Genomic DNA, 27929 nt, shown 5'->3' with positions numbered 1-27929 from the left:
TTGCCTTCCAACATCTGCACAGACGGCTGGTGCAGAGAATGTAGTGTATAGGACTTTGGTGGTACCGAGCATAGGTCAGGCTCTTGATGCGCATGAGCATCCCTCCTTTCCCTCTCCCTCCCCCACTCCATATGCTGTGCCCGCACAAGTGTCAGTCTAAGGTGCCAATCAAGCGTAATGCTAAACTCCTCCCAGCAGGCTAGCTACAGTTGAGAAACAGGGCAAAACTCATTCTGTAACCTCTCACCTGCCCCTTCCCCCACCTAGACAATGCCTACCTAGAGTTCTAGGATTCTCCACAGGGGCCACCTTTGCCAGCGGCTCCCCGAAGGAGGTGGCACAGAGGAAAAGCAGGAGCTTCCAAGGAAACAGGGAGCTCATCCTGGTGCGAAGCAGGTCCTAAAAGTTCCCTGAGACAGAGACAGAGAGAACGAGAGAACAAGAACTAGGTCAGGCACAGAGTCTGGGCTGGATGCAGGGGCCAGAGCCCAGTGCAAAAGGGAGAGCGTGGAAGGGAGGAGAAAGCTCTTGTCTAGGAGGGATGAGCTTGCAAAAATACAACAGGGAAACAGGAGCACCGTGTAGTCAGTGTAGAATTGATGCTAGGGGAAGCTTTTCAGGAGGGCTTCCTGGAGGAGGTGAGGACAGTAGTAGAGTCATAAGAAAAGAATGAAGGGATGGAGGGAGGGAGGGAAGGCAGGAAGGAGAGAGAGGGAGGGAGGGAAGGAGGGAAGGCCCTACTTTAGTAGAAGGGACAGGATTCCCAGGTTGGAGAAGGTCAGGATTCCTGGTTGCAGGTTTTCTTGAAGAGGCTACTGGAGAGAGAGGGATGAATGCTCTGTGGTGTGAGTGAAGGTCAAACATTTCCCTTGGAGCCTGAGCACAGACCCAGCTTTCCTTGTTCTGCATCCTTATCTTTTCTAGGAAAAAAAAAAAAAAAGGAAGACAGAGACAATCATCTTGCTCTCTCAGAGCCTTGAAGACTGTCATTAAATCGTCTTATTGCCTGTAGGTCAGGGACGAGAAGAGCCTTTCCCTGACTTAGCAGGTCAGTTGTCTCTAGTCTGCTCCCTGTGAGTGGGGGAAGGGACCGAGCTGGCTTCATCGTCTTGTTGTTGGAGTGGGAGCCGTGTGTTCCCTCCATCTTCTTCTGCTCCCTCGCTCTCCCCCACCCGCCTTCTCCCACACTTAAACCCAATTTCTCTTCAAAAGAGTCATCAGGCATTTGGAGATTGTCCAATAATTGTCCACGATTAAAGTCGGTCTTGGAGAGCAGGAGTGCTGCGGGCCCCCGCCCCTCCCCAGACCTCACTGGCCAGACCGCAAACTGAGGGAAAGCTCAGGTCTTATTTTGCAGATGACTCAGGGTATTTGATTCTGTGACACCCCGAAACCCAGACCTTGTCTGTAGCTGACTTAAGGCGGGGTAGAGGAATGGAGTAGAGGCACGGTTCATTCACTGGACTAGAACAGGCTCTGGGCGCCTGGGCACCAGGGTGCTTTGGCAGTCCTCTCCAGAGCATCACCTGGATGCCATGCCGCGGCACCTGGGTGCTAGCCAGGGCTGGGCTGCCCCCCTCCCCCCTCCCTCCACCCTTGGAGGAGCTGCGGGCCTCTTCCTGGAGCCATCCAAGCCAGGCAGAAGGCTCGGGCTGCCACTCTGGGCAGGGGGAGGTGGTGAGGGGCGTGGCAGGCTGGGTAGCTGCAGTGCTCACCTGGCTCTCCTCGCCTCCACTCCATGCTGGCCAGCACTTCTGCACCCCTCCTATGCAGTGTGCATCTCACACATACACACGTATGCAGACACCCCGCTCTACATACAACACACACTATATACACACCAACACACCATAACTACACATGCTGCACACACCACACCACATACCACATGTGCACGTACCTACTCAGGAGCCTGACATCTGAGATCGTGACTCCGAGCCAGCCCAAGCAGGAAAGTCCATGAGACTCTTCTCTCCAATTAACCGGCCAAAAGCCAGAAGTGGAGCTGTGGCCCAAGTGGCAGAGCCCTGGCCTTGAGTGAAAAAACTAAGGGACTGAACCCAGGCCCTGAGTTCAAGTCCCAGCACCAACACACACACATATACACATACACACTCATTCTCACGCATGCACACACACATGCACACACATACACAAAAGAACACAGAAAGCTTTTGAAGTAGAGCTGCTTCCTTTTGTGGCCCTGTTGGTCCCATGAGTCGGAGGGGTTCCCCAGATCTCTCCGAAAGCTTCTGATGCCTCAAACTCCAGCCAGCTTTTCCCCGTTGCATTTATTTTCTCCACAGCCCAGGAGAATCCTTGGAGTCCTCCATTCATAAACACAACCAAGCCCGCGTGGTCACCCTGCATCCCAGACGAACCCGGCCAGCCTGGAAGCGACCCCAGCTTCCTTACCTGGATGCTTAGGTCAGTGCTGGACGAAGTCAATGCTGGCTCCCAGAGCCCCTTGGGGCAGGGCAGGCCCCTCCCCAAGTGTGGATGCCCGGCACACTCACCTTGGCCCAGGCCTGTCCCTGCAGGAGCTCTGCAGAAATGCTGGGGTGAACACAAAGGGGAGGGCGCCGGCTCCTGGGCTCCTCACCGTCCCCGTCACAGCTTCTTTTATAAGACCAGGGTGACGTCTCCGGGAATGAGCCCACCTCTGCCCCTCACCCAGACCCTCCTCAAGAGCTCCACGCCCCGCCTCTGTCTGAGGGCTCTTGTGCCTGGGGCCAGCCTCCCCCTCTTCCAGAAGCCCGCCAAGGCTGGCCTTCTCTTCCCCACACATTCTCTCCATCCTCCTCCACCCTCTGCCACCCTGACCCACTCAGCCCGTGGCCTGTTCTGCACAGTGGAGGGGGCGGCCTCAGGGCGTGTGCGCGTGTGCGCGAGGGCACGTGCCCATGTGTGCTCGTGAAATGTGTTCCCTTTCAAACAAGAGTCACAGACACACCCCGTCGCAAGTGGTCAGGAAGAGGAGCTGGAGGAGGAGAGGGAAGGGCACAGTTTGACCCAGCAGCTTAGAGAAAACTAGGTCAGTTCAGGCCTCCCACGAGAAGGCAGCTCCTGGGCTGCGGTCTGGGATCTGGGAGACAAAGCGCGGTAGTGGGGCCTTTGCTTTTCCTTTCGAAACTTCTGTCCTCCCACAGCCACTGGCCATTTTTTCAGGCCTTTGAGACAAATATGACATGACACGATCAGATGGGAAAGATAGTTACGTAAGCCACTGCTGGGGAAGAATTAAATGGCAGCTGTAGAAGCTGGATACCTGGGCAGTGCCAGGGACAGAGAAGGAACTTCCAGTGCCAACACGCTGCTTTGGATTGCTTGGGTCCAGCATCTTGAGGGCCAAGACCTGTCTCCCCTACCTGTACCTTAGGCTTGTGCTGCATCACTGGGCACATGCGGAGAATCACAATCAATGTTCATGAAACTCGGCTTGCATCAACTTTAGTCTCTTTTCTTTTTAAATTGTGTTGGCAGTGGGGCTTGAACTCAGCTAAGTGCTGTCTTTTAGCTTTTTCGCTCAAGGTTGGTGCTCTGCTGCTTGAGCCACAGTTCCACTTCTGTTCCCCCCCCCCCCCCCCGCTGGTTAATTGGAGGTAAGAGTCTCATGGACATTTCCTGCCCAGGCTGGCTTTGAACCTTGATCCTCAGACTTCAGCCTCCTGAGTAGTTAGGATTACAGGTGTGAGCCACTGGTCTCTTTCTTGAGCCTATAATGGTGCTTGTTCCTCTTGGACAAAGGGCTCTCTAGGACCAGGCTCTTTCCTCTCTCAGGCTGGGCTTTCCAAATGTTGGGGCAGGGGGAGAGAGGGAGAGAGAGAGAGAGGGAGAGGGAGGGAGGGAGAGAGGGAGAGGAAGAGAGAGACAGAGACAGAGAGACAGAGACAGAGACCATGTCTCTGCTCCAGACAAGAGTTGCCCTATCACAAGCTGATGGTGGAGATGCATTTCCTGCTACTCTCCAGAGAAGAATCTCCATCCTGTCTAATGCTTATGTGATGAATACCTCAACATATTGTCTCACTCAATAAGTGCATCATCATCATCATTTAAAATTTTTTTTTATTTTGGTCAGCTGTGGGGCTTGAACTCAGGGCCTGGGTGCTGTCCCTGAGCTCTTTTATTCAAGGCTAGTGCTCTACTACTGTAAGCCACAGTGCCACTTCCAGTTTTCTGGTGGTTCATTGGAGATAAGAGTCTCATGGACCTTCCTGTTTGGGCTGGTTTTGAACCGTGATCCTTAGATGACAGTCTCCTGAGTAGCTAGGATTACAGGCGTGAGCCATCAGGGCCTGGTAAAAGTGCGTTATTTAACCCTGGTGTGACGGCTCCAGTGAGGAATACAGGCTAGACCTAACTGCTTCGATTCTGCTGTGGGGAAAGGCTCTGGGGGCGCTGCAGGTACCCCTGAAGCTGAGGATGAACTTCCTGGACTGTAGACAATGACTGCGATCTCAGACATGCTCACAGTTTAGGGGACTTAATCTTCACGTTCCCCCCATAAGTCCAGGGTGAGGGTGTGATTCCAGCCCCCACCGGATCTCCACAGAGCCAGGATTCATGCTCCCACAGCCCCCGCAGCCTCGAGTCCTTGGTCTGAGGCCATCCTTCCTCCTGGACTTGGTGGGAACGGAGTACTGATGAGGAATGAGTCAGTGCTGGTGGGCGGGCAGGGGAGGGCCCCCCGCCGGAGCGGCCCTCACTTTCCTTCTAGCTTCCTCCTCCACCCAAGCTTCGAGTTCAAGGAGCTCATCTCTGAGGTTCAGACCATGGAGCTGGTGCCTTGAAACCTCTGGAACAGCTGTGGAAGCCACGAACCATTACTCCAGACAAAGCACGGGGAATGCTCTCAAGAGCCAGCCTATTACAGGGCTGGCCTTGATAGCAGCTGCGCAGATGGGGGGGGAGAGAAGGGAGGTGCCTGGCTGGAAGACATGGGGGAGGGAAGGGGGGTGCCTGGCTGGAAGACATGGGGGAGGGAAGGGGGGTGCCGGCTGGCGGGGGAGGGGGACCTGGGCAGCTCTGGGAGCTCATGTTCTGTCAGGTGCTTCAGAGACAGGGATGAGAGTCAGGGCTGGGGACCAGGGCAAGCTCTGCCACCTGCCTTTCCTGCAGTCACTGACTGTCACACATTCTCTCCATGCTGAGGACCCAGACTTAACAGCTTCCAGAAACCTCAAGAACTTTCTGACTGGGCTATCTGGAATTTCAGAGTCTTCATTTTCTTTTTCTTCTTTCCTTTCTTTCTTTCTGAGCTTCTTTTTGCCCAAGGCTAGCGCTCTACCACTTGAGCCACAGCACCACTTCCAGCATTTTCTGTGTATGTGATGCTGAGGAATGGAACCCAGGGCTTCGTGCATGCTGGGCGAGCACTCTACCGCCGAGCCACCTTCCTTTCCTGTTCTAACAGGGAGCTCCTGCCGTTGCCCACCTCTCCATTCACACCTCAGCACACCTGCATCTGTCCCTGGCCTCTGCGGCTCTTGTCCATGGAGAAAAGGAGCCGGCTTATCCTGGTGCCCATGGCTCTCATCTGTAATCCTCGCTACTCAGCAGGCTGAGATCTGAGGATTGCTATTCAAAGCCAGCTAGGCTGGAAGGTCTGTGAGGCTCTTCTTTCCAAGTAAGCACTAAAAAGCTGGAAGTGGAGCTGTGGCTCAAGTGGAAGAGTACCAGCCTTGAGTGAAAAAGCTAAGAGACCGTGCCCAGGCCGAGTTGAAGCCTGAGACAGGCACACACACACACACACACACACACACACACACACACCTCGGAGCAGGGAGGGGAAGAAGGGTGGGGTTTTCTAAGAGGAGATGGGGAGCCCCACTTCTGGTCCTGGTGCTCCCCCCACCCCAGCCACCCCTAACCCCATGATCTACTACTTACTGCACTCAGGAAGGGGATGTTGGTAGTGTTGCCCAGGAAGCCAAAAGCCACAGGGAAGAAGCCCCTAGCAGGAGAGGGAAGGAAAGGGGTCAGTGTGGTCCAGGAGGGAGGGGGAAAGGCTGAGGTCCCCCAAAGGCTCTAATCCTGGCTCTCAGGGTCTTTGGGCATTTGGGGGTACACTTGGCTCTGCAGCTGTAGTTTGGAAAGGCAGCATAGTGATGTGTGAAGGAGCGAAGGCCCTGGGGCCAGAGTGTTCAAATCTTGACCTCACTGGTTACTGGTGCTATACATGTGGGCAAATTTCTTCACTTCTCCGAAGCTCAGTTTCCAGGCATAAACCATGCTTCAGAATATTGGTAACTACATCATAGGGCCTTGCTCAAAGCCATGCCCGGGAGACATTTATCTTTCTGACTTGCTCATCTCATGGTTAGTATTGTTCAGCCTGATCGGCTGTGGAGCACCAGGGTGGCCGGGCACTGGGCACTGGCAGCAGTGGAGGCCATGCTGGCAGTGGCACTGCCTTGGGCTCCACGCCTCCCGGTAGAAGGCACCTTTGCCCTTGTGTCTCGTTCTTGTCAAATACTCTGGCAAGGCTGACCCGGGCCGTGTGTGATGCTTTCTAGGGCTGGAGGCAGGAAGGCTGCTGAGTACAGAGGTGCAGAGATGAGATTTGCATTCTGGAAAGATCCACTGTGTCTGTCCTGGGCCTCCCTCCAGGGTACCGCGATGTGTACTCACTTGAAGAGACTGAAGAACCCATAGGTTTCCAGGAGCATGCCCAGAAGCGGCCAGCGCAGGAGCACAATGGCCACACCCCCCAGGAAGAAGCTGGTCCCCCGGAGCTTGTGCCTCTGGAAGAAGAAGGAAAATGTCCTCCTCAGGCCGATGATGAGGGAGAGGCCGGTCAGGAACAGCAGCTGTGGACAGGGAAAAGGGCGTGAGGGCCACCTGTCCCCCACCCTCCCCTCTCCCTGGGAGTCTTGGGATGGGGCCGGAGCCGCCTGAGGGCAAGGCCTGTTCGCCCAGGACACAGTAGAGATGGGGAGATGGGACAGAATCCGAGGTGGAGAGGGACGAGGAGGACCGGAAGCCTTCAGCTTCATTTCTCCCGGGGAGACGGGAGGCAGAGTTTGAGCCTCTCCATTTATGGAGGTGGAGATGGGGTGGGGGGGAGGGGGATGGAGTGTAGGGAGCCACAGGGAACTCCAGAGGCTTCCCCACCCCCCACTGCTCAGCTCTGTCTCCAGCATGTTCCTTCTAGCCCCTTAAGGGGACTCAAGCTCCCATCAAATGTAACTCTGGCTCTCTTCTAGAATGTTCCATGCTCTCCCTTCCAGACACCTCCAAGAGCTTTATCCACCTCCACACCTATTTCCTTTGCAAACATCCTTTCATCCTCTTTCCCTCAGCTCCGTGTGTGTGTGTGTGTGTGTGTGTGTGTGTGTGTGTGTGTGTTGTTTTCTTTCTTTTTTTTTTGTCGGTATATGGGGCTTGAACTCTGGGCCTGGGCGCTGTCCCTCAGCTCTTCAGCTCAAGGCCAGCGCTCTACCACTTGAGCCACAGCGCCACTGCCGGTTTCTGGTGGTTCATTGGAGATAAGAGTCTCAGGGACTTTCCTGCCCCACAATGCTCAGCTCTCAGCCTCCTTAGCAGCTAGGATTACAGGCGTGAGGCAGCAGCGCGCGGCTCAGCTCCTTGCTTTATAGTGAGTGTGTTTGTCTCGCTCTGGCTTTAGCACAGCCCTCGCAGGTCCATGCGGTCTCCCCATTCCTGGGATTCAGGCGATGGAGTCATCATGGCACCCCAGACCTTAGCCTGACCCTCAGGTTGTCATGCCCACGGGTTCTGCCCTCCATTCCCTGCCACCCCGGCCTAGATGCTGGGACTGAGATGGTGGGGCGTCGGATTCATCATGGAGCCCCCGCCCCTCACTAGAGCTTGGCCCAATAGTTTCTTCACACCCACCGGCTGTGGGTGATCTGAGTGGACATGGGGTTGGTCCTCTGGGGCCAGCGAGCTTGGGAAGGCGGGACGGGAGGCACCCAGGGCTGAGGGGGGAGGGGACTCACGTTTCCAAAAGCCAGGAGCACCGAGTCAAAGTACAGGAGAATTCCAAAGAGGATGAAGAAGATGCCGAAGCCGGTGATGCCCACGCCGATCTCTGCAACGCGCAAGGAGCTTGTGGGGGGAGCCAAGCTCAGGGAGTACACGACACCCTGAAACTTTCCCCGCCACCTGGGCTGCTGCGGCTGGGGGGCCGGGGCCGGGAGGACGGGCACGGGGCGCGCTGAGCACAGGGGAGCTGTGCGGCTCACCTCCACGTACTCCGGCGCCCATCCCCGGCAGACAGCCACGGCCACGACCTGGGTTGGCTTCCTGGCTGAATCATCTACCTATCTACCCACCCACCTACCTACCATCTGTCTGTCTACCTACCATCTGTCTGTCTACCTACCCACCTACCTACCATCTGTCTGTCTACCTACCCACCTACCTACCTACCTACCCACCCACCTACCTACCATCTGTCTGTCTACCTACCATCTGTCTGTCTACCTACCCACCTACCTACCATCTGTCTGTCTACCTACCCACCTACCTACCTACCTACCCACCCACCTACCTACCATCTGTCTGTCTACCTACCATCTGTCTGTCTACCTATCCACCTACCTACCTACCTACCTATCATCTATCTACCTACCTACCTACCTATCTACCTATCATCTATTTACCTACCTACCTACCTACCTATCTATCTACTATCTGTCTACCTACCTACCTACCTACCTACCTATCATCTATCTACCTACCTACCTACCTATCTACCTATCATCTATTTACCTACCTACCTACCTACCTATCTACTATCTGTCTACCTACCTACCTACCTACCTATCATCTATCTACCTACTTATCATCTATCTATCTACCTAACATCTATTTATCTACCTACCTACTTATCATCTATATACCTATCATCTATCTACCTACTTACCTATTATCTATCTATCTTGTCATCTTGTACAGCCGAGAGCTGTGGGGCATCCACATTGCTGCAGAATGCACTGCTGCAGAAAACCAATGAGCTAGATGCTGGTGGCTCACGCCTATAATCCTAGCTACTCAGGAGGCTGAGATCTGAGGATCGCGGTTCAAAGCCAGCCCAGGCAGGAAAGACTGTAAGACTCCTATCTCCAATAAAACTACCAGAAAACCGGAAGTGGCGCTGTAGCTGGAGTGGTAGAGTGCTCGCCTTGAGCTGAAGAGCTGAGGGACAGCGCCCAGGCCCAGAGTTCAGGCCCCATGACCGACCAAAAAAAAAAAAAAAGGACAGAAGGGAGAAATGAAAGAAAGAGAAAGAAGAAAGAAAAACAGAAAGACAGTCCTGGTGACCTGACCCAAGCTGGCCAGCGCGGCTTCTGGGGGCCTGTCCCCCAGATGCTGAAGCATCTCCTCACAGTGTCCTTTCTCCTCAAAGCACCCTGCCCCCAGCTTGCAGGTGCTGACCCCACTCGTTACTAGGAACATGGAAGACATGACTCTCCAGCCTGGGAACCTCCATCCCTCCAGCCTGCCCGGCTCCCCGGGCCTCCCCTCCCCCTTCCTGAGGCCACTGCCTTGGGAGCCCATCACGCCTCTGCGCCCCTCTGACTTCAGCCCCCTGGAGCCAGACCACACTGGCAGTGCCTCTCCCCAGCTGACCTCGTGCTAGGCGCAGCAGTGAAGGCTGCTGGAGAGACTTGTCTGGACGAGGGCGACACTGGACACACAGCACGCTCTTCCAGGAGAGGCTGGTCTCACTCCTCCCCTCGCACAGAGCGGAGGCCCCGCCCACCCCTGCCAGTGGTAGCCAGTGCGTGACCATTTGTTGTACTGATATTTGTTATAAAATCAAACAACAATTTAAATTTTAAACCGTGGGAAAATGCGCATAACCTTGGTTGTTGGTTTGTTTTGATATTGGGGTTTGAGAACTCAGGCCCTCAAACATGCTAGGCTGGTGCTCTGCTGCTTGAACCACACCTCCAGCTCTGAATATCTTCTTTGGAGAGGTAGCTATTCAGGTCCTGTGCCTATGTTATGAATCAGTTTGTTCTTCTGCTGTAGGAGGTTTTTGTTTTTTTTAAAATTATTGTTTTGTTTTGTTTTAGTTCCAGTTCTGGGGCTTAAACTTGGTTTCTACACACTGTCCCTGAACTTCTTTTTGCTCAAAGTTAGTACTCTACCACTTGAGCCACAGCTCCATTTCCAACTATTTTTGGTGGTTGTTGTTGTTGTTAGTTTAGTGGAGGTAAAGCGTCTCACAGACTTCCCTGCCCAGGCTGGCTTTGAACTGTGATCCTCAGCTCTCAGCCTCCTAAGTAGCTAGGATTATAGGCATGAGCCACTGGTGCCTGGTGAGTTGTACAGGCTCTTTATGCACTCTGGCAATTAGTGCTTATCACATAGATGACTCACAAACACTCCCCTCTGTCCCATAGGTTGTCATGCTGGTTGCTTCCTTAGATACACAGGAATTATTCATCTTAAGGTGGTTTGATTGATCTATTTTTCCTTTTGTTGTCTGTGCTTTTGGTGTTATGTTTAAGAAATCCCTGCTGTCCAGTGGCAGGAAGCTACCTTAATGATTTCTTCCAGGAAGACATTTAGAGCTTTGTAGCTTCACTCTTACGTTCAGCTCTTTGATCTGTGTGGAGTTAGGTTTTGCATGTGTTGGAAGAGCAGAGTCCAGTCTCACCCTTCCGCACGGGAGTGGCCAGCTTTCCCTGGGCCATTTGCTAAAAAGGCCGTTCCTCCCCTGTGCAACGGCTTTGAGAACATTGGGCAAAACATCACTGGACTTGCTCACTAACATCTTCAAACGGATCCTGATAAACTATATGAAATCAGTGTGACTTCATGCCTTTACAAGAGCTGTTAAAAAGCCATGGGGTGGGGGATCATTCTGGTAATATAGAGATAGAACTATAAAAACACAAACAAATGGGAAGACTACACTTACTGGTTACATTACATCTGCAGTGGAAAGAAAATATACCATTGGCTTCTGAGAATCCTTCATCAAAGATTTTTTTTTCTTTTTTGCCTGTCCTGGGGCTTGAACTCAGGGTGTGGGCTCTGTCCCTGAACTTCTTTTTGCTCAAGGCTAGCACTCTACCACTTGAGCCACATTGCCACTTCCAGTTTTTTTCTGTTGATGTGGTACTGAGGAATTGAACCCAGGGCTTCATGCATGCTAGGCAAGCACTCTACCACTGAGCCACATCCCCAGCCCTATCCAGATGTATCTTAAACAGATGAACTCTACTACAGAAATAAGGCTAGTCAGAGACCAGTGGCTCATGCTGTAATTCTGGCTATTCATGAGACTGATCTAAGGATCATGGTTCAAAGCCAGCTGGGGCAGGAAAGTCCATGAGACTCTTATCTCCAATAAACCAAAAATCCTGAAGTAGACCTATAGCTCAAGTGGTAGCATGCTAGCCTTGAGCAAAAAGCTCAGGGTCAATGCCCAGGCCCTGAGTTCAAAACCCCAGGACCAATTCACCAGTACACACACACACACACACACACACACACACACACACACACACACACACGAAATAATGTCAGAATGCTGCTTTAAAACAATCATTCATTGTGTTGCTGAAGCAGTCATGGTACAAACTGAAACTTCACTGTTTATAGTCCTATGAAATGCCAATCTTACTTGCTCTGACTTTGGGCAAGAATCCACTAAGGCCTCCAACCAGCTCATGATTTGCTGGCTTGCAAAAGTATCACTCTTCTCATTTGTTCCACGTTTTTGTTTGTATGCTGGTCTTGGGGCTTGAATTCAGGACCTGGGCGCTGTCCCTGAGCTTTTTTCCTCAAGGCTAGTGCTCTACCACTTGAGCCACAGCTCCACTTCTGGTTTTCTGGCAGTTAACTGGAGATAAGAGTCTCAAAGACTTTCCTGCCCTGGCTGGCCTCCAACCATGATCCTCAGGTCTCAGCCTCCTGAGTAGTTAGGATTACAGGCGTGAGGCACAGGTGGCTGCCTCCCCATGCTGTAGTGGGGCCAGTGGTGCTGATGAGCCACTCTTCCAGCCTCTTAGTGGGACACAGAGCCTCACAGCAGAGTCAGAAAATGTGTTTCTCACACAAAAGCTTTAAAACTCCCTCATCTCTTGCTTCTAAAGTAGCTTAGAGATTTCAAATTACTCAGCCAGTTTTGGGTCCTCAGGGCAGAGAGGGCAAGGGATGGGGGGGCGGGGCATATCGTGCAGGGGACACAGGCATGGCAAAGGGTTCTTTTGGCCACAGTCCCACCATCCAGACCAAGGGGACAGCGCCTCCTGCTGGAGGCGGCTGGAGCTATCAAAGTACACAGCGAGGAGGCTAAAGCAACTCCTCTTCCTGGAGCATTTTCCTCCACATAGCTGCACCAACCTACTTCCTCATTCCCCATCGGCCGCTGTATGAAGGATCGGTCTCAGCAAAGTCCTCCCTGGCCACACACTACAAAACAGCAGCCTGTTCCAACTCGCTGCCCCCTCCCTGTTTTGTTTTGTCTAGAGGGCTTAAGGCCATCTCACAGGTTCACCGTCACTTTCATCGGTTAATGATCTGCCTTCCTTTTCTCCGTGGCAAGCCGGGGACAGGGCTGGCTCCTTCTAGCCTGCCTGTCCTGTGTCAGGCACAGTGCTTTGTACACCCAGAAGAGACAGGTGTGTTTGGTGCCAGACGGAGTTCACCACTGCGTTGTGAGAATGAGGCTTTCAATGAAACCACAGCCATAGCTCTGCTTCCCCTCCCTGTGGAGTCCTTGGCCCCCCTGTGGACACACTCGTCTCCCCGAAGGGAGGAGGGGTGTTCAGGAGTGGAGTTCAGTTCTGATCATGAATGGCTCCAGGACCACAGGGACTCTGAGGGCTTGGGGGCGAGGAATAGGTCTATATAGGCAGGAGCCCCCCCCCCCCCCACCCCGCCCCATCTCTTCATGACACCCTGGTTCTCAGAACCAGGACAGAAAGCAGTCAGCTTGCCTGGTCAACTGGCTCCTTCTCCAGGCACCAGCCTCGGGCTGCCTGCGCCCAAGAAGCCGTGGCAGCCCAGGACCACACCACCCTGGAGAGACACCCCCCCCTCACCCCCGCCGCCCCCTGGCCCGGACCCCCACTCCACCAGCTCCCTCCAGCAGGCCAGGGTACTCACTCTGCCATTCAGTGATGGAGATCATGCTTCGGAGCCTGGGGGGCTTCCGGGTCAGCTGCTGGCGGTGACAAACCCAGGACCAGGCCGTGCATGCTCCTGGAAGCTGACCCTTGGCAGTTGTGAAAGGAGTCCCGGGTGAATCATTAACTCCCCACCTCCCTCTCTCCCCACAACGCTCCTGGCTGGTAAAGATGGCGGCTGGGCCTCCCGTTCCCTGAGGGCCACACCTGCCAGCCCTTGCTCCCTTCCTTCCCAGGCCCCTAGAGCAGAGGCTGAGTTCACCACTCCAGTCTCCTCCACACAAATTGGATTCTATATGGAATAACTGGGGTGTAGGGGGGACCCCCCAGGTTGTTTGCCTGGTTTGATAGCCGGTACAGAAGAGTTGGAGTCAGCCTGTTTCAGCAAAGCTACTAAATTCATCTGGGAGATCACTTTTGCTCCATGCTATTACACAGGCTTGACACTAGGGGGCAATAATCATCGGAGTGAAAATTTGCAAACCTGGATACAGACTTGGGTAAACCAAGGAACAACATGGCTAGGGAGTTGGACTCTCTCTCTCTTTCTCTCTCTCTCTCTCTCTCACACACACACACAAAACCAGTGTCCGGCTTTGGACTGTGAGGATGAGCTGTGGCAGCAAAGCCCTGTCTTTGGGTGAAGAGGGGGTGGGGTTCTATCTAGCCACCCTACCAGCAGCTGCAGAAACATGGCAGGTCCTCTCCTCCTCTGCAAGGTTGAAGAAGGGGGCAGAAGGTTCCCAGCATCCTTTTTCCCTGTGGAGCAGAGGTTCTCAACACAATACTAAGCTACTCAGGAAGCTGAGATCTAAGGATTGTGGTTCAAAGCCAGCTAGGGCAGACAAATCCAAAAGACACTTATCTCCACATTAGCCAGCCACTATCCACTTAGTACTGTACCCTCTTCCCAGAAATGGGGTTCCCAGGTGACTTGACTAATCTCCACACATCAAGTTAAGCTCAAAGCTAACTATGCTGAGAGAGAGGGAGAAAGAGCAAGCACAAGAATGCTTCAGAGTGGAACATGCCATCTCACTATATAAATGTCCTGCCAACGCTTCCCAGAAGAAGCGTGGATTTCAGAGTGCTCACACCAACATACAAATAAGTTTCAATACCTAAGTTTGAACTCAAAAGAAATAGAAGGCAAGAGACATCCCATGCAAAAACAAAACCACATGCACATAAGAAAACAAAATGAGAGGGTGGGAACACTAGAATAAGAGCTGTAGGAAATAGCCGACCAGGATGTTTGCATGTAACTGAGGAACAAGGGAAGTCTCCCAGTAGACACAGGGGCAATGCAAGGCAAGCTGGAGACAATGAGCAGGTGCTCACCCAGCAGCTGCGTCTCACAGGCATGTACATTGCCAGTCCTCATGGAACAGCACACACAGACCTCTGTACTGAAATGCCATCACTTGCAGAAGTAAAATCCAATCAGGCCTTGGCAATCATGTACTTCCAAAGGGTAATGGGGGCAGAGGATAGACTGGGGAAAGCAAGTGCAGGTAGACCTTTGGGACAGGGTTAGAGAAAGGTAGAAATACACCCCATAACTCTCCCAGCCATTTCCATATTACAATGTAAATGTTCATCAAAGCTGGGTGCTGGTAGCTCACATCCTAGTTACTCAGGAGGCTGAGAGCTGAGTATTGCAGCTCAAAGCCAGCCTGGGCAGGAAAGTCTGTGAAACTCTTATCTCCAATTAAGCACCAAAAAGCCAGAAGTGGAGCTGTGGCTGTGGTGGTAGAGTGCCAGCCTTGAGTGAAATGGCCAAACAAGAGCGTGAGACTGAATTCAAGGTCAAATCCTGGTAAACACACACGCGCACACACACACACACACACGCACACACACAAAGTAAGGGTTCAGCTTTACTGTAAAAGCTTGAAAAACATAAAGCATGGTAATAATACAAAATAATTTCTTAGAGCTTTTCATTAAGGAGACCTATTGAGCTCTCCTACATTTCTAGCATCTCTGTTTTGGTGAAGTTTGGTTTGCCCAGTGCTCCTCTGTGAGGTATTTCCAGCCAATCCTCCCTGGATGGAACCATTTTCGACCAGATAGGAAGTCATTCAAAGAAGTGTTATCCTACATATATATACTCAAGGAAGTGTTTGCTTGTCAATAATTTTGAAATATCTTATTCCATGTCTTTTTTTCCTCTACATAACTACTTCCTAACTTCCAGAATTACCCAGGCAACTTATTCCAAAAGAAAAAAGGAAAAAACCTACCTGAAATGCTTACAAAGCTTTTTTGGTAGTATTAGTAGTGTGGGTTGAAGCATGACCAACTTCTGTGGGAAATAGGAGAACCCATTTCCAGAGCAGTGCGAATCTGTATAGGAAGAAGGCGCGGTGCACAGGACAGCTCCTCGGTTTAAAAACTGGCACTGCAGACAAAGCCAGCCAGGGCTTTGGCCACCTTATCCCTGAAGCAGCCTAAGGCTCTTGCAAATGGCCAAAATTCTAGTTAGAGGGCAGCGTGGCTCCTATGAAACTTAGGCTTTCAGGTCAGAGCACCGCAGGCTTTGTCCCAGCTCTGCAAGGTGTTAGGCACGCCATTGGTTCATCTACTGTGCTTGGGACACTCCTGATCTGGTTCTGTGGGCCCAAGAAGTAGGCCAGAGAACCTTATTCACAGCCCAGCTTTACAGGGACAACCTGGAAGGTTCTGGAAGGTGGGGGCTAGTCCTCAGCTGTGGGTGTCTCTGCAGGACCATTACCATCCTTATAGGCCAGGGTCTGTAAGTGAAAACCTGGGTCATGGGTTCAGCTCTTCATGCAGCCAGTGGGGAGTGGACCAGGAGCCAAGAGCCCCTTTCCTTCCCATCAGCTTAGCACTAGGCATGCGCCACTCCACACGGAGGCTTGAGCCAGGAGCTAGGGGACATGCATAGTGGCCCTGGCAGGGTCTGGTTCTTGGCTGCCTGCCTGGTACCTGGCCCTATCACACATCTCCAGGGCACACCCTGCAAACCCCATAGACACTTTCTAATATGTGTCCATAGCAGCCCCACTCAGAAACCCAACTGTTTGAAAGCAGATATTCTGCTGGGTGTGTGTGTGTGTGTGTGTGTGTGTGTGTGTGTGTGTGTGTGTGTGTGTGTGTGTGTGTGTGTGTGCGCGCGCTATCCATGTGGGTCCTGTGTGTGTGTGTGTGTGTGTGTGTGTGTGTGTGTGTGTGTGTGTGTGTGTGTGTGTGTGTGTGCGCGCTATCCATGTGGGTCCTGGGGCTTGAATTCAGTGTCTAGGGAGTTGTCCCTGAGCTTTATTTGCTCGATTAGTACTCCACCACTTGAGCCACAGCTCTACTTCTATCTTTTTGGTTAATTGGAGATTAGATTCTCACAGATTTTTCTGCCTGGGCTGGCTTTGAATGGCAATCTTTAGATTTCAGCCTCCTGAGTAGGTAGGATTACAGGATTGAGCCATGACACCTGGTTAACTGAGTTAACAGATTTAACTGGTTTTTAGCAGATTTCAAACTGAGAGGCTGTAGTAAAACCCTTCCTGCAGACAGTAACTGGTCATCACTAGGAAGTCGCCAAGAGAATGAAACCAAAGGGATTGAGAAGGTCTGAGAATGGGGGTGATCGGGTACCTCCTCGTGCCCTAACGCAGTGCCACGGGGCATCGCGGGAGCACGGAGGCTAGGGGATTCTTGTCCAAAGGTCCCACCTTCCTTCTCACAGACCAGGAAGGTGTCAGATGCTTCCATTTCCCAGGCCCTCCGGACAAGTCCTGATGGAGCTCACCTGGATTCAGGCGGTGCCCTGTGTGCCTCAGGACGCTGCGAGCAGTCAGCACCTGTGGGCTCTGGGCGCCTGTCTGCGAGGCAGTCTGAGAAGCGCGGCTGAGGCGGGGGTCAGGGGAGGAGGAGGAGGGGGAGGAGGGATGCCCCTCAGCTCTGGTTCCCCTTTCTGCCAAGCACAATGACCACAAACGCCGAGGGCAGCCAGAGGCCAACACCGACAAGGAGCAAGTCACACACCAGAGGTACAAACCGTTCGTTTTATTTCCTGGATAGGGCTTATACAAACTTGCAAGATACAAATGTCAGAACTCACTGGGTTCTTGAGAACCTAAATCTAGTTAAAGAACGCTGCTGGAAGGAAGGGCAAAGGCTCTTCAGCCTCAGCCAGGGTGTCCCCTTCTCCCGGGGAAGGGGTTCAGCAGCTAAACAGATGCTCAGGAGATGCTACAACTGTTTGGTCCCAACAGAGGCGGCCTCTGTTCCACCTTAACTCTGTCTAAGGTCACTTTTATACTAAATAAAGACACTGAGATCATGAATTTCCTTGTATGGTTTATTGTCTACTACTAGCAAACCAACTTGGCCCCAATATGTGCATAAATAGATATGTATAGATAGATAGATACTATTTGTCCTGGTTTGGAGAGCTGCAGGGAGGAGGGCGCCTCGGGGAAGGAAGGGGCTCCATCTTGTGGAAGTCAGCCCTGCCCTAAGAACACGCCTCTCACTCAGGCTGGCAAGTGCACGGTGCTGCACGGTGCTTTGGCTGCCTGCAAGCTTGCAATCTCAGAAAATCTTGAAAGTGACAGTAGCGGTATTCAGTGACAGCCTCTTGGTGACTGATTAGGGAGGTAATGTGCTAATTGGCAAGGCCCTAGATGAGTAATGAGGGCTCTCCCCAGGGGGTTGCTGAGTGCTGGGCCTCCGATCAATCAAGGCAGGAGGCTCCAGGTAGGGACAGGGGACCAGCAATTGCCACCGTTGGAGGTCAAGCTAGCTGAGCATTCTGTACAAAATAGCAAACACCCCTTGATTTCAGACCACACCCTCTCTCCTGCCCAGACTCCTAGGAGCCTCCATGCGGACTCTGATAGTCTGCAAGCATCTGGGAGGCCGAGCTGACCCTGTTTGGTGCCCAGGCCGCCACCTGCCACAGTCCTGAGGGTTTCTTCTTGGCAAGGCTGAGATGTTACATGAACTGCAGTTCCCTCCCCCACCAAGGGGATGGCATCAAGTCTGGATGCCAGATCGAGGTGCTATCCCCTTAGGAACGGCCCCCAGAAAAAAGTCTCACGGGGGAACAGATGGAACCTGGATAGAGGGGAATCAAGAAAATGTGAAAAGTCCAAGGAACTTGGAGGTGTCCATACTAGAGAGCCGACACAGCTGCACATTCGAGCCCCTTCCTCGGGCTTTGCTCTGTAGCATGGCTCCCCCAGAGTGGACTCCCATCCTTCAAGCTGATTAGCATAAGCTGCCACAAAACTGCTCCTCCTCGCAGCCCAGGCACCCACCAGAGTGCGTGTGTGTGCCTGCATGGGTGTATGACTGTAAACACGACAACCCTCAGAGCGCCATCTGCTGTAACGGGACAGCAAACGCTCTGCCCAGGAGCTCTGCGGTGGCCTGGCGCTCTCTGGGGGAGCCCTGGGCATCGGCCCTCTGCAGCCTGGCGGGTGGAGGAGGATGCTAGCAGCGGGAGGACAGGGCCCAGGATGAATCCAGAGCAGTCATCTCACTCCTCACATCCCTGGCCAGTCCCACCCAGACACTGCACATTTTTGAAAGTAAGATTTGCTTTTTAAACAAAAGCATAAAATAGATCTGCCTTAAAAGAAGTCTTTCCTCTCCCCTTCTTTGGATCAAAAAAAAAAAAAAAAAAAAGGTAAGAAGTATGGCCTTGACATGCTAGGAGTGCATGGAGAGTAGAAAGGGCCTGGGCAGGAGCGGAGGGAAAGACAGACATTCAGACAGACGTTTATATTCCACAGAGAGCTCTAACACGCATCACCTCTGGAAAACATATATTAAGGCATGTAAAGCAACATAAAGAGCCAGCTTTATGAAATCAGGGCTGAGAGATGGAGGAGGTGTAGGCATCGGTTCTTGATATTTTACATGTATTTTGAAAAATACCACCCTAAAAAAAAAAAAGGAAAGCGAGACAAGGAAAGGAGAAGGCCCTGAAAAATCCGTTGTTGTTGTTTTTAAAGGAAGGAGAAGAGGTGGGGGAGGGGGAGGGGGTGGAGAGGGTGACCTGGGAGCTAACCTACCAGTCTGTAGAGGAGAAAGGACAGACTTGGGGTGCTTGAGCTGCGAAGATGGGACACGTAGCCAAGGTGAGCATCCAGAAGCTGCTAGAAGTAAAGCAAGGCAGAGTCCTCCCAGTCTACGGTCCCTCAGAAGCAGGACTATATGCTAAGCACCTACAACAGTGCCTAGTACATAAAAGGTGCTGGGTCAGTATGCGTTGAATGAATTGTCATCTTTACTTGCATATGAGCCAGCCACTGCCCCAGCCAGGAAGGAGTAGAGAGGAACTGGTAGAGATGAAGTGGTTGTCTTCGGGCGCGCGGCGGGGACTGAGGTCTCTGGGCAGCCACTCCCGCAGAGGCGGCCTGGGGTCTTCAGCGTCTCCGTCCTCACTGGCCACATTTGCTCCAGGTGGGTGGAACAGAGGAGGCATGCATTTTTGCCTCGTGGGTAGGTGGATTGTAGGAGCCTGATCTGGGATGAGGGGAGGGTCCTGGCCTCTCACATTAAGGCTTCATCCTCTCTTCCCAGAGAGACCTCCCAGCTGGACCACAGTGCTTTCTAGAAGGAATGGGGGCAAGAAACTGGCTAGGGAAGGCCCCAGGCTGGCCAGCCCTATGTAAGACAGGCGGGAGAGGCAGACATGGGGCCCTGATCCACGCTCAGCTCCCCTCCGCTCCACACATGGAGCGCCTCTGCCGAGCCATGCCGTGCTCTGCTGGTGCGCCTGCCTGGGCCCGGCTGTTTCTGGGGACGAGGAGCAGGTGCACAGGCCACCGTCTGACCCTACGTTTTCCACTAACCTAGGTCCACCACGGGGAAGCCAGGCTCCCCTCTCCATTTCCCTCCAGCCTCGTTACTTGTGAGTCTCCTCTCTCGTAACCCCCACTTTCTAGGGACCTCTCCTTTCCCGCTCACCCTTCCCAACCTGCCCTCCAACACTGCACAGACTTGCTGCTCTCTCTCTAGCCAGCACTGCCTCTCTGGGGCCCCGGGAGCCCCTCCCCATCTCTTCCCCATCTTGTCTTTGGCTCAGGCAGGGCTGGTCTCCACCGGCCTCCAAGAAGCCCCATCCACAGAGTGCGACAAAGCCTGGGTGTAGCTGGTCAGCTGGGGCCAACAGGGTATAATGGCAGCTGTCCCTGGTGTCCAGTGGAGCTTCAAAAGGCAGAGGGTCCATCTCCTTCATCTCTAGTCCTCACCTAAGTTAGCCTAGAACATGCTCCCGCCAGAGCATGCTCTCCATCTGGTGATGCTCCAGGAAAGGCCACCACAGAGCCAGCCAGAGCCAGCTCTGGGCTCCCAACGGTGGACATCAGAGATGCTGGGCCCGACCATCCCAGGCCCCGCCCGGGCCCCCCCGGCGGGACAGCAGGGGCTTCAGGGTGAGGCTGGTGGGCGTGGACAGCAAAGCCTCATCCATGCTCTGCTCCTCTGCTGGCCGCAGCCCTGGCCCCCAGCCTGCCTCCCTGAAGAATTCCCACTGGGTCGCAGGCGCAGGGGGGCAGGTGGGAGCCAGGCCATCAGGTGGACAGAGGGTGCTTCAGAACGTGGCTCTCTGGAGCTTCGCAGCATTGGCCTCGGCCAGGGCTTGCACTAGAGAAGAGAGAAAGAGGATGAGCAGAAGATCGCAGAGGGCCACAGCTTCCTCAGAAAGAAGTCTCACTACTAAGCGCTGCCAAAGCCACCCCAGGCCCAAGGGATGGGAGTCAGTGTTCTTCCCCACTTCCTGATACGAGACGCAGTGCCGGGGGAAAGGAAGTACAGGCCTTGGGCTAGGGCTGCCTGATGATGTGTGAATTTATAGTAAGAGCTAGGAAGCCAGGCGCTGGTGGCTCACGCCTGTGATCCTAGCTACTCAGGAGGCTGAGATCTGAGGACTGTGGTTCCAAGCCAGCCAGGTCAGGAAAATCTATGAGACTCTTATCCCAATTCACCAGCAAAAACACAAAAGTGGAGCTGTGGCTCAAGTAGTAGAGCACTAGCCTTGAGTGAAAAAGCTAGAGGGCAGTGCCTACGCTCTGAGTTCAAGTCCCATGACCTGCACACACACACGCAAAAAAGTCTGGGAGTGGAGGCAGATGCTAGACAGCTTCCGGGGGGTGGATAGGATTGCTACGCATGTCAACAGACAGAAAGCTGGCTGGCTGGCGGGAGGTACAGGGGTGATGGGTATGGGCTGGGTGTCCAGGAAGGCCTTCCCTGACGGCGGGCGGGGGAGGGGGTGGGTCTCTGCGCCATTCCTGTCTGCTTCTGCTCCTGGAGAAGCAGAGCCCCTGGCATAGCCACGTGACGGCAGCAGCATGGCTGTGGGGTTGCACAGGGATGCTGGCGGCTCAAGCAGATGGATGGAGCGGGAGAAGCAATGAGAGGGTGGAGATGGGAGGGAAGGGGAGCCCGTTCCCTGGGGTGGATGAAATACAGTAGAAAGGTGCTTACGTCAGAGCTCAGACCCGCATGGCATGGCTGCTGTCGGCGCCCCGCGGGCATTCAGACGACAGGGGGTTGGCTGGTGGAGTCGGGGAGGCAGGGGAGGTGGGAGGGCTTGGGGTGGCACATTGCACTGGAACAAAAACGAACAGGGCTGTGAATAGGGGCAGGGGGTGCAGGGAGAGGCCGGACACCCAGAGCAAGTGGGGCCCCTCCTCAGGCAGGGAGCAAGGCGGGGGGGCGGGGCAAGGCACACGGGGAGAGCTGAGACCAGGAGCTCGCTCAAGCTGCGGCAAAGCTGCCCTGGCCCCTGAGGCGGCAGGGAGGAGAAGGCGATCCCGAGGAGAGCGGGGGAAGCCAGGCTCTGCTGAGAGCCCCGCCTGACAGTGGGTAAGGCTGTGGGCCCTCTCGGGGATGGGCCAAAGGCTCTTCCCTTCCATCCGTGCAATGAGATTCACACACAACTCCACTACCATGAACACAGCTGTAGGGGGCAGTGCTGGACACCAGACATGGACGTACACTAGTGATAATGATTACCAGTGCAGTAAAATCACACCCATCCAAAGTCCCAGGCCCCATGCGAACCTGGAGTGCTCTGATAAGCTTAAAGCCAGTTGTGTCAATCTAAGACACCACCACTGGAGATGCTCCCTCCACGTGACCAGGAGAGGCCAACCGAACAAATCACCATCCATCTGAAGATGGTGACATTTGGATAAATGGGAATTTACTCCACTATGATCATTATTCCATGTTGAGATTGCACAGCGCAAAGACAATGAGGAGAGTCGTAATGCCAGGGACAAGCTCAGGGCAGCCACCAGACCCTCGTGGGCCCTCAGTGCAGCCATGAGGCAGGGGGCAGACAGAGAGAAAAAGAGAGAAAGGGAGGAGAGAGGAGGAAAGAGAAAGAGAGGAAGAGAGAGGGAGAGGGAGGGAGGAAGAGAGAAAGAGAGAGACACATACACAAAGTCTGTCTGTCTGTCTGTCTGTCTCTCTCTCTCTCCTGGGCTCTGGGAAGAACCAGACCTCAGCCAGGGTCACTGGGTTCCACCGCAGTCCCACCGAGAGGAATGTGATGTTGAAGTTCCCTGCCCTTGCTGCACACCCTCGCCTGGAGTGTTCACCTGCCCAGCGTCCATGAGAGAGGAGGCAGCGCGGCCCTAGCTCAGGTCCACAGCCCGGTCCATAACCCGCACAGCACTTGCATGGACACAGAAGACACAGTCTGTGCTGGGATCCGGCAACACCATATGGTTACACTCTCTGTACATCACTCGGATTGTTGGGACACGCCATGTGACCCGACACACACGTACAATGCCACATACAAACCCAGTCACAAATGATTTCAAACACATTTGTGTGCATATTCATATCACTGACCTGTGGTTACTGGCCTGGCAAGCTCAATTTCTAAGACCACCAACACACACACACACACACACACAGCAAGGGGTTTCTCAAGGAAGCCCAAACCAAGGTTTCATCTTACAGGCAAACAGCAGGTGCCCAGGATTTCCTCATAGGACAGCCCAGAGGAGCTGAGTTTCTCTGATTATACACAGGTCTAATGGGAGTGGACCTGCTGGAGCTCTGGTCCACAGATCAGAAATAAGAAAATGAAAAGAGGTGAAAAGTTGAGAAGCCCATTGGATCACCATGAAAACACAACTGAAGAGAAAGTTGTAAAAAGTAGTTATAATGGTTTCCCAGGTATAACAGCTGGGCAACACTTAGCATAAACCCCTTAGCTGCAAACAGATCTACACCCACTACTGCTCTGAGCACTGTGTATGTGTGTGTGTGTGTGTGTGTGTGTGTGTGTGTGTATTTGTGTGTGTGTTGGTCCTGGGGCTTGAGCTCAGGGTCTAGACACTGTCCCTAAGCTTTTTTCATTCAAGGCTAGCACTTGAGCCACAGCCCCACTTCCAGCTTTTTTGGTACTTAATTGTGCTATCCTGGCCTGGCTGGCTTCAAATCATGATCCTCAGATCTTGGCCTCCCGTGTAGTTAGGATTACAGGTGTGAACCACCAGTGCTTAGTAGGACATTTATTTAACAGAGGCCAGGAGCCAGAAATTTTATAATGACACTAAGGGGGAAAGTGTGTGAAGTTATGTAAATGTAACTTTGAAAAAAGGCAGAGGAATAACATATATATATATATATATATATATATATACACACACATATAGCATATATATACATAAATAGACTATATCCTCAGACTTGTTACAATTCATGTATGTAGCAGGTATGTGGGTAGATGTGACATTACTAGGTCTGTGGTCATAGGGACCATCACATCCCATGTTCACACTCTCATGCTGCACACACAATTCTGTGTGCAAATATCAGAACATCTACACTGTCCACAACACTTACAAATAGTCTTGATCACTCCTCACACGACACAAAAAAGCAGCCACAAGTAAACACATGTGTTCTTAAACACCTCCACTCACATGTACAACTACACACCAATTGCTTACACACGCCAGCTGGACTCATAAAAATGGGTCTCCATACAACAAAGGCCATTTTGCACACAGGCACACATGTACACACACACAGCACACATGTGCTCTTTCTTTATATCACCTCAAACACAGCCTCTGCTCACATGCTGCACATCTGCATACACATGCATACATGTGTCTACAGACACTACTACTGCATAGGGCCTGGCGCAAACTCAGAAATGCCCCATCTTGCCCAGCTCGTACTTGCCCTGCACATACTGACAGCCCTCCTCACCTCTTATGCTACCCACACCACACACCCTGTGCCCCTGCACACTGCCCTGGTGACCTGTGCTCAGAACACCCCCCCCAATGTCCTGGACATGACCCAGGCCCACACTGTCCTGCCCCGGGGGCTTCTGGAGGATTTGGGCCACAGGCCAGGGACAGTGGGGAAGAGAGCTAGGTCTGAGGTCTGGCCCTACTGTCAGCCATTTTTCAAATAGTTGGGGTTTGGCAAAAGCAAGCTGCCTGTTTGCTTTCGGCACGCAGATCTGAAATGTAAGCCCAGGCATATGGAGGGGAAAGCGGATTGACTGGGTGGTTTGTTTTCACAGAACCTTCCATTGGAAGCCAGGACCATGGAAAGGTAGTTCTTAAACAGCATCCTATGCCCTACCCTCTTGAAGCAGGAAGTTGCCCAGAGCATGGGGAATTTGATCTTTAGAAGGTCTGAGTTCATTCTGCTGCTAAACTTCAAGGAGGTTCTGCTGGCCTTCTGGCTGCAGGAAGGGGCTCTCCAAAACCAGCCTTCCTAGCCCTAAGCTCCAGCCCACCCCGGGGCAAGTCTCTGACATAGTCCAAGGGGTTTTCCGGTCACCCCTCCTAAACATTGGTATACCCTAGCTGCCAGTGGGCGCTTCTTTAAATGACCTACAACTTTCTGCTTTCTGAAAATAAGCATATTTCAGATAATCAAAAACCTGACAAATGGATCCTATTTGCCATTGCTAATGCAGCTACTTCTAACCAACATCACAACACCATGACCACTGCTACTACAGTGGGTGGCATTTATTGAGCACCAACTAAGTGCTAGGCACTGTACCAAAAAGCTTGGCAGATGTAGCTTCTGATCCTTGTACCACCTGAACTGGAGGCAGGTGTTTTGATTTAAATTTTACCAGTGAGGAAATAGAGTTCTGGAAGCAGCAGAATCTGCAGTCCCCTTAATCACAAATACTGCATTCCACACCACAGCCCTTGAGCTAGCTGCCTGCACAACTGGCACTGCTCTCTCTTTCTAGAAGTATCCCCAACCTATTCCTCCCAACTGTGGCCTTCAAGCCTTCACTCTGTGTGTGTGTGTGTGTGTGTGTGCGCGCGCGCGCGCGTGCACATGTGTACACGCGCGTGCATGCATGCATGCACACAAGTGCCAAAACACTCTTGCTTGGCTTTTTCTGTTTAAGTCTAGAGCTTGCCACTTGAGCCATACTCCCACTTGTGGCTTTTTTTTTTTTTTCTGGTTAACTGGAGGTAAGAGTATCATGAACTTCTCTGCCTGGGCTGGCTTTGAGCCCAGATCCTCAGCTCTCAGCCTCCAGAGTTGCTAAGATTACAGGTGTGTGCCATCAGTGCCAGGCAGAGCCCACACCAGATGAGGACAGTCTCCAGGCTCTTTGGCCTAATGACTGACTCAGCCTTCCATTCATACAGAATCTCCTTCATTCTTCAAACCCCAGGCACCTCTCCACCTATTGCAGGGTGCTATCTCTATCCAGCCACAGAGATAAATGCTGCCTCCAGCCTCACTGTGTCTACCTGAGACCTGTGCTGTCAGTGTGACGTTACTTCTGCATCCTCATCTCTTTGTAGCAGGAAAGTGAACTTGGCTCAACAGACAAGTGCCGAATGTATGTCTCTCACCTCCCTAGCTGCCTTCTCTTCTTAATTCTTCTCTTTTTATTCCTCTTATTTGTGTGTAGCAAGAATGAGAAGTGTAACGTGCCTGGAATGCTGGCCCTCTCATTCACAATGGCAGATGCTCTTACCACTTCCAGTTACCATCTTTTTGTTCTGTGCTTTGCCCTGTCCTGTCCTGGCAGGGTGCTTGCTCTTGGTATTCTCTTGGTGCTCCCAGTCCACCGTAAAGTGGCTGTGACCTCATCCATCTAGGGTCTGTGCTCCTGGCTGACAGCAACCCAGGCCCCTCTGCTCTCCCCTAGCACAATACCTGGTGCTCAACGAATGCTCCCCCTGAGCCTGATTCTTCAGCATCTTGGCCTTGTGCCTCTCTGTCCCTGCCCCCCTGGCAGCACTGAGCTTCCTCCCTTACACCTGGTCAGCTGGCGTCCCTGGCGGAGCGAGGCCCAGCCCCTCTCACCAGACAGCATGCGGCCCCTGCGGGAGGCCTCGGTGGCCAGGGCACAGGAGATTTCAATCCGCTTCTCCTGCTCCTGCAGCTGGCTCTCTGAGTCCTGGGGCACGTCCACAGAGTCCCCCTCGCCGACGGGCACCACGTTCTGCATACTGAAGAGGCACAGACACACAGACATGGAGGGAGGGACAGCATGGTCCAATTGGCTGGGGGCGGCCTGTCCCTGAGGTTGATGGGGAGGGCCAGGGGCCTTCTCTGGTGCCCAGCAAGGCTGTCCCTAGGAGTGAGGGGGACCCTGGCAAAGTAGTTGGGACCCCTACCCTCAGTGTTTTCAAACGAAGCCAAAGGTTCAAGTGAACAGTTAGGGCAGCCTTGAAGGGGAAGTCAGTCAGTCAACCCTTCAGCCTGTCTTCCTGGTGCTTGGCAGCACAAGAACCTGGTAGGCCTTTCTAGGGCCCAACAGCAGCAAGCTCACCCCGGCCAGAAGCCTGGGCCCGCTCTGCTGCCCCAGGCCCTGCTCCATTTGCTCTGCCCTGGGGAGGCAAGGCGCCCACAACATCTGTGCCCCGCGTGTCCCAGGTGCAGGGAAGACGGTGGGACACCCCCCAGACCTGTTACCTGGATTTGGCAATGAGTGTCTTAATCCTCTCCACCTTCTTCTGCTTCTCCTTCAACTCCTCAGGGCTCAGGGGAGTGTCAGGTTCCAGGTCAATGTATCGTTCAGGGATCAGGACTTTGTCTGGAGTGGAGAGCTGTGGAGGGACTGAGGTCACTGCCTGCACCCCCTCCTGGGGTGTGTCCCCCCTCCCCCCTCTCCTCCCTCCCCCCCACCCTGGGCCTTCCCCTCTGCGCTTTCCACTCCTCGACTTCACTTACCTCTTTATTGATGTCTACATTGTAGTGCTGAGGCTCCAGCTCCATCTTGCGGAGTCGGGCAATTTCCTCCCGTGGGGTCTCGTAGGCCTGGCCGCCAGGCTCCTCTGCCCGCAGGGCCGCCTCCAGGTTGGAGATGTCCACCTCGTGGATGCTGCGGTGACGGCGTACCTGGGGGACAGCACTGTCAGGGGCATACCACGCGCCTGCGCTGCCAGCCCCGCATCCTCCCCGCCCTCACACCGGGTCTGGCTGCCACCCTCTGCTCCCACAGCGGAGCCAGCCTCCGCGCCCACTCCTGCCCACGGCAAGGCCCAGAGGTAGAAATCATCAACATCTCCAGTCAGTACCACTAGGCCCTGCCCTGCCGGAGCCCAGTTCACCTTCTGCACCATGCAATTTGGGCACCTGCGCCAGGGTGACTTGATTTCTAATAGTTTTATATTACAGACGTTCCAATCCATCAACTAGAATGTCAACTGTCTGGGGGCAGACCTCAGGAGCCCATACTTTTCTGCATTTCTGAAATCTTCTAGAAAGAAAAGTTAAGCAGGTTTCTGAGCTATGGTATGTAACAGCTGAGTGAGCCAGAAATAACCTTAATTCCTCTTGACCTGGTTTTCTTTTTTCTTTTTGCTGGTC

General features: G+C 53.2%; 2 protein-coding genes across 16 annotated transcripts in view; both read right to left on the bottom strand.

The window, feature by feature from the left end:
• Window positions 1-310: 310 nt before the first annotated feature.
• On the bottom strand, window positions 311-13197 carry Golt1a (golgi transport 1A). 3 transcript variants are annotated; one of them, XM_042681993.1, is made up of 5 exons: window positions 13096-13197; window positions 7965-8056; window positions 6634-6812; window positions 5893-5956; window positions 311-410 (listed from the first exon to the last, which is right to left on the bottom strand). In XM_042681993.1, exons 1-5 carry the CDS (start codon window positions 13118-13120, stop codon window positions 378-380), a joined length of 393 nt encoding a protein of 130 aa, XP_042537927.1. In that variant the 5' UTR covers window positions 13121-13197; the 3' UTR covers window positions 311-377. The 3 variants fall into 3 exon arrangements, with proteins under 3 accessions (XP_042537927.1, XP_042537926.1, XP_042537928.1); XM_042681992.1 differs by lacking the exon at window positions 311-410 and adding an exon at window positions 4221-4807; XM_042681994.1 differs by lacking the exon at window positions 311-410 and adding an exon at window positions 4221-4807 and having other exon boundaries at window positions 6634-6746.
• Window positions 13198-18990: 5793 nt separating this feature from the next.
• The window catches only part of Plekha6 (pleckstrin homology domain containing A6), a 142032-nt gene continuing 133093 nt past the window's right edge, over window positions 18991-27929 (bottom strand). For 12 of the 13 annotated variants that reach the window (XM_042681648.1, XM_042681649.1, XM_042681655.1 and 9 more), the window contains 5 exons: window positions 27291-27458; window positions 27033-27166; window positions 26421-26566; window positions 21576-21699; window positions 18991-20732 (listed from right to left, as the gene is read on the bottom strand). In XM_042681648.1, the coding sequence (XP_042537582.1) occupies window positions 21584-21699; window positions 26421-26566; window positions 27033-27166; window positions 27291-27458 (564 nt within the window). In that variant the 3' untranslated portion in view covers window positions 18991-20732; window positions 21576-21583. The remainder of the gene's footprint in view (window positions 20733-21575; window positions 21700-26420; window positions 26567-27032; window positions 27167-27290; window positions 27459-27929) is intronic. The other variant, XM_042681652.1, reaches the window with a different exon arrangement.

This window comes from Dipodomys spectabilis, unplaced genomic scaffold (genome assembly GCF_019054845.1).
Source record: "Dipodomys spectabilis isolate Male_0828 unplaced genomic scaffold, ASM1905484v1 ptg000069l, whole genome shotgun sequence".
In the NCBI taxonomy this organism is placed as follows: Eukaryota; Metazoa; Chordata; class Mammalia; order Rodentia; family Heteromyidae; genus Dipodomys; species Dipodomys spectabilis.
The sequence above is the reverse complement of the archived record's forward strand: the minus strand, read 5'-3'. Positions and strand labels throughout refer to the sequence as shown.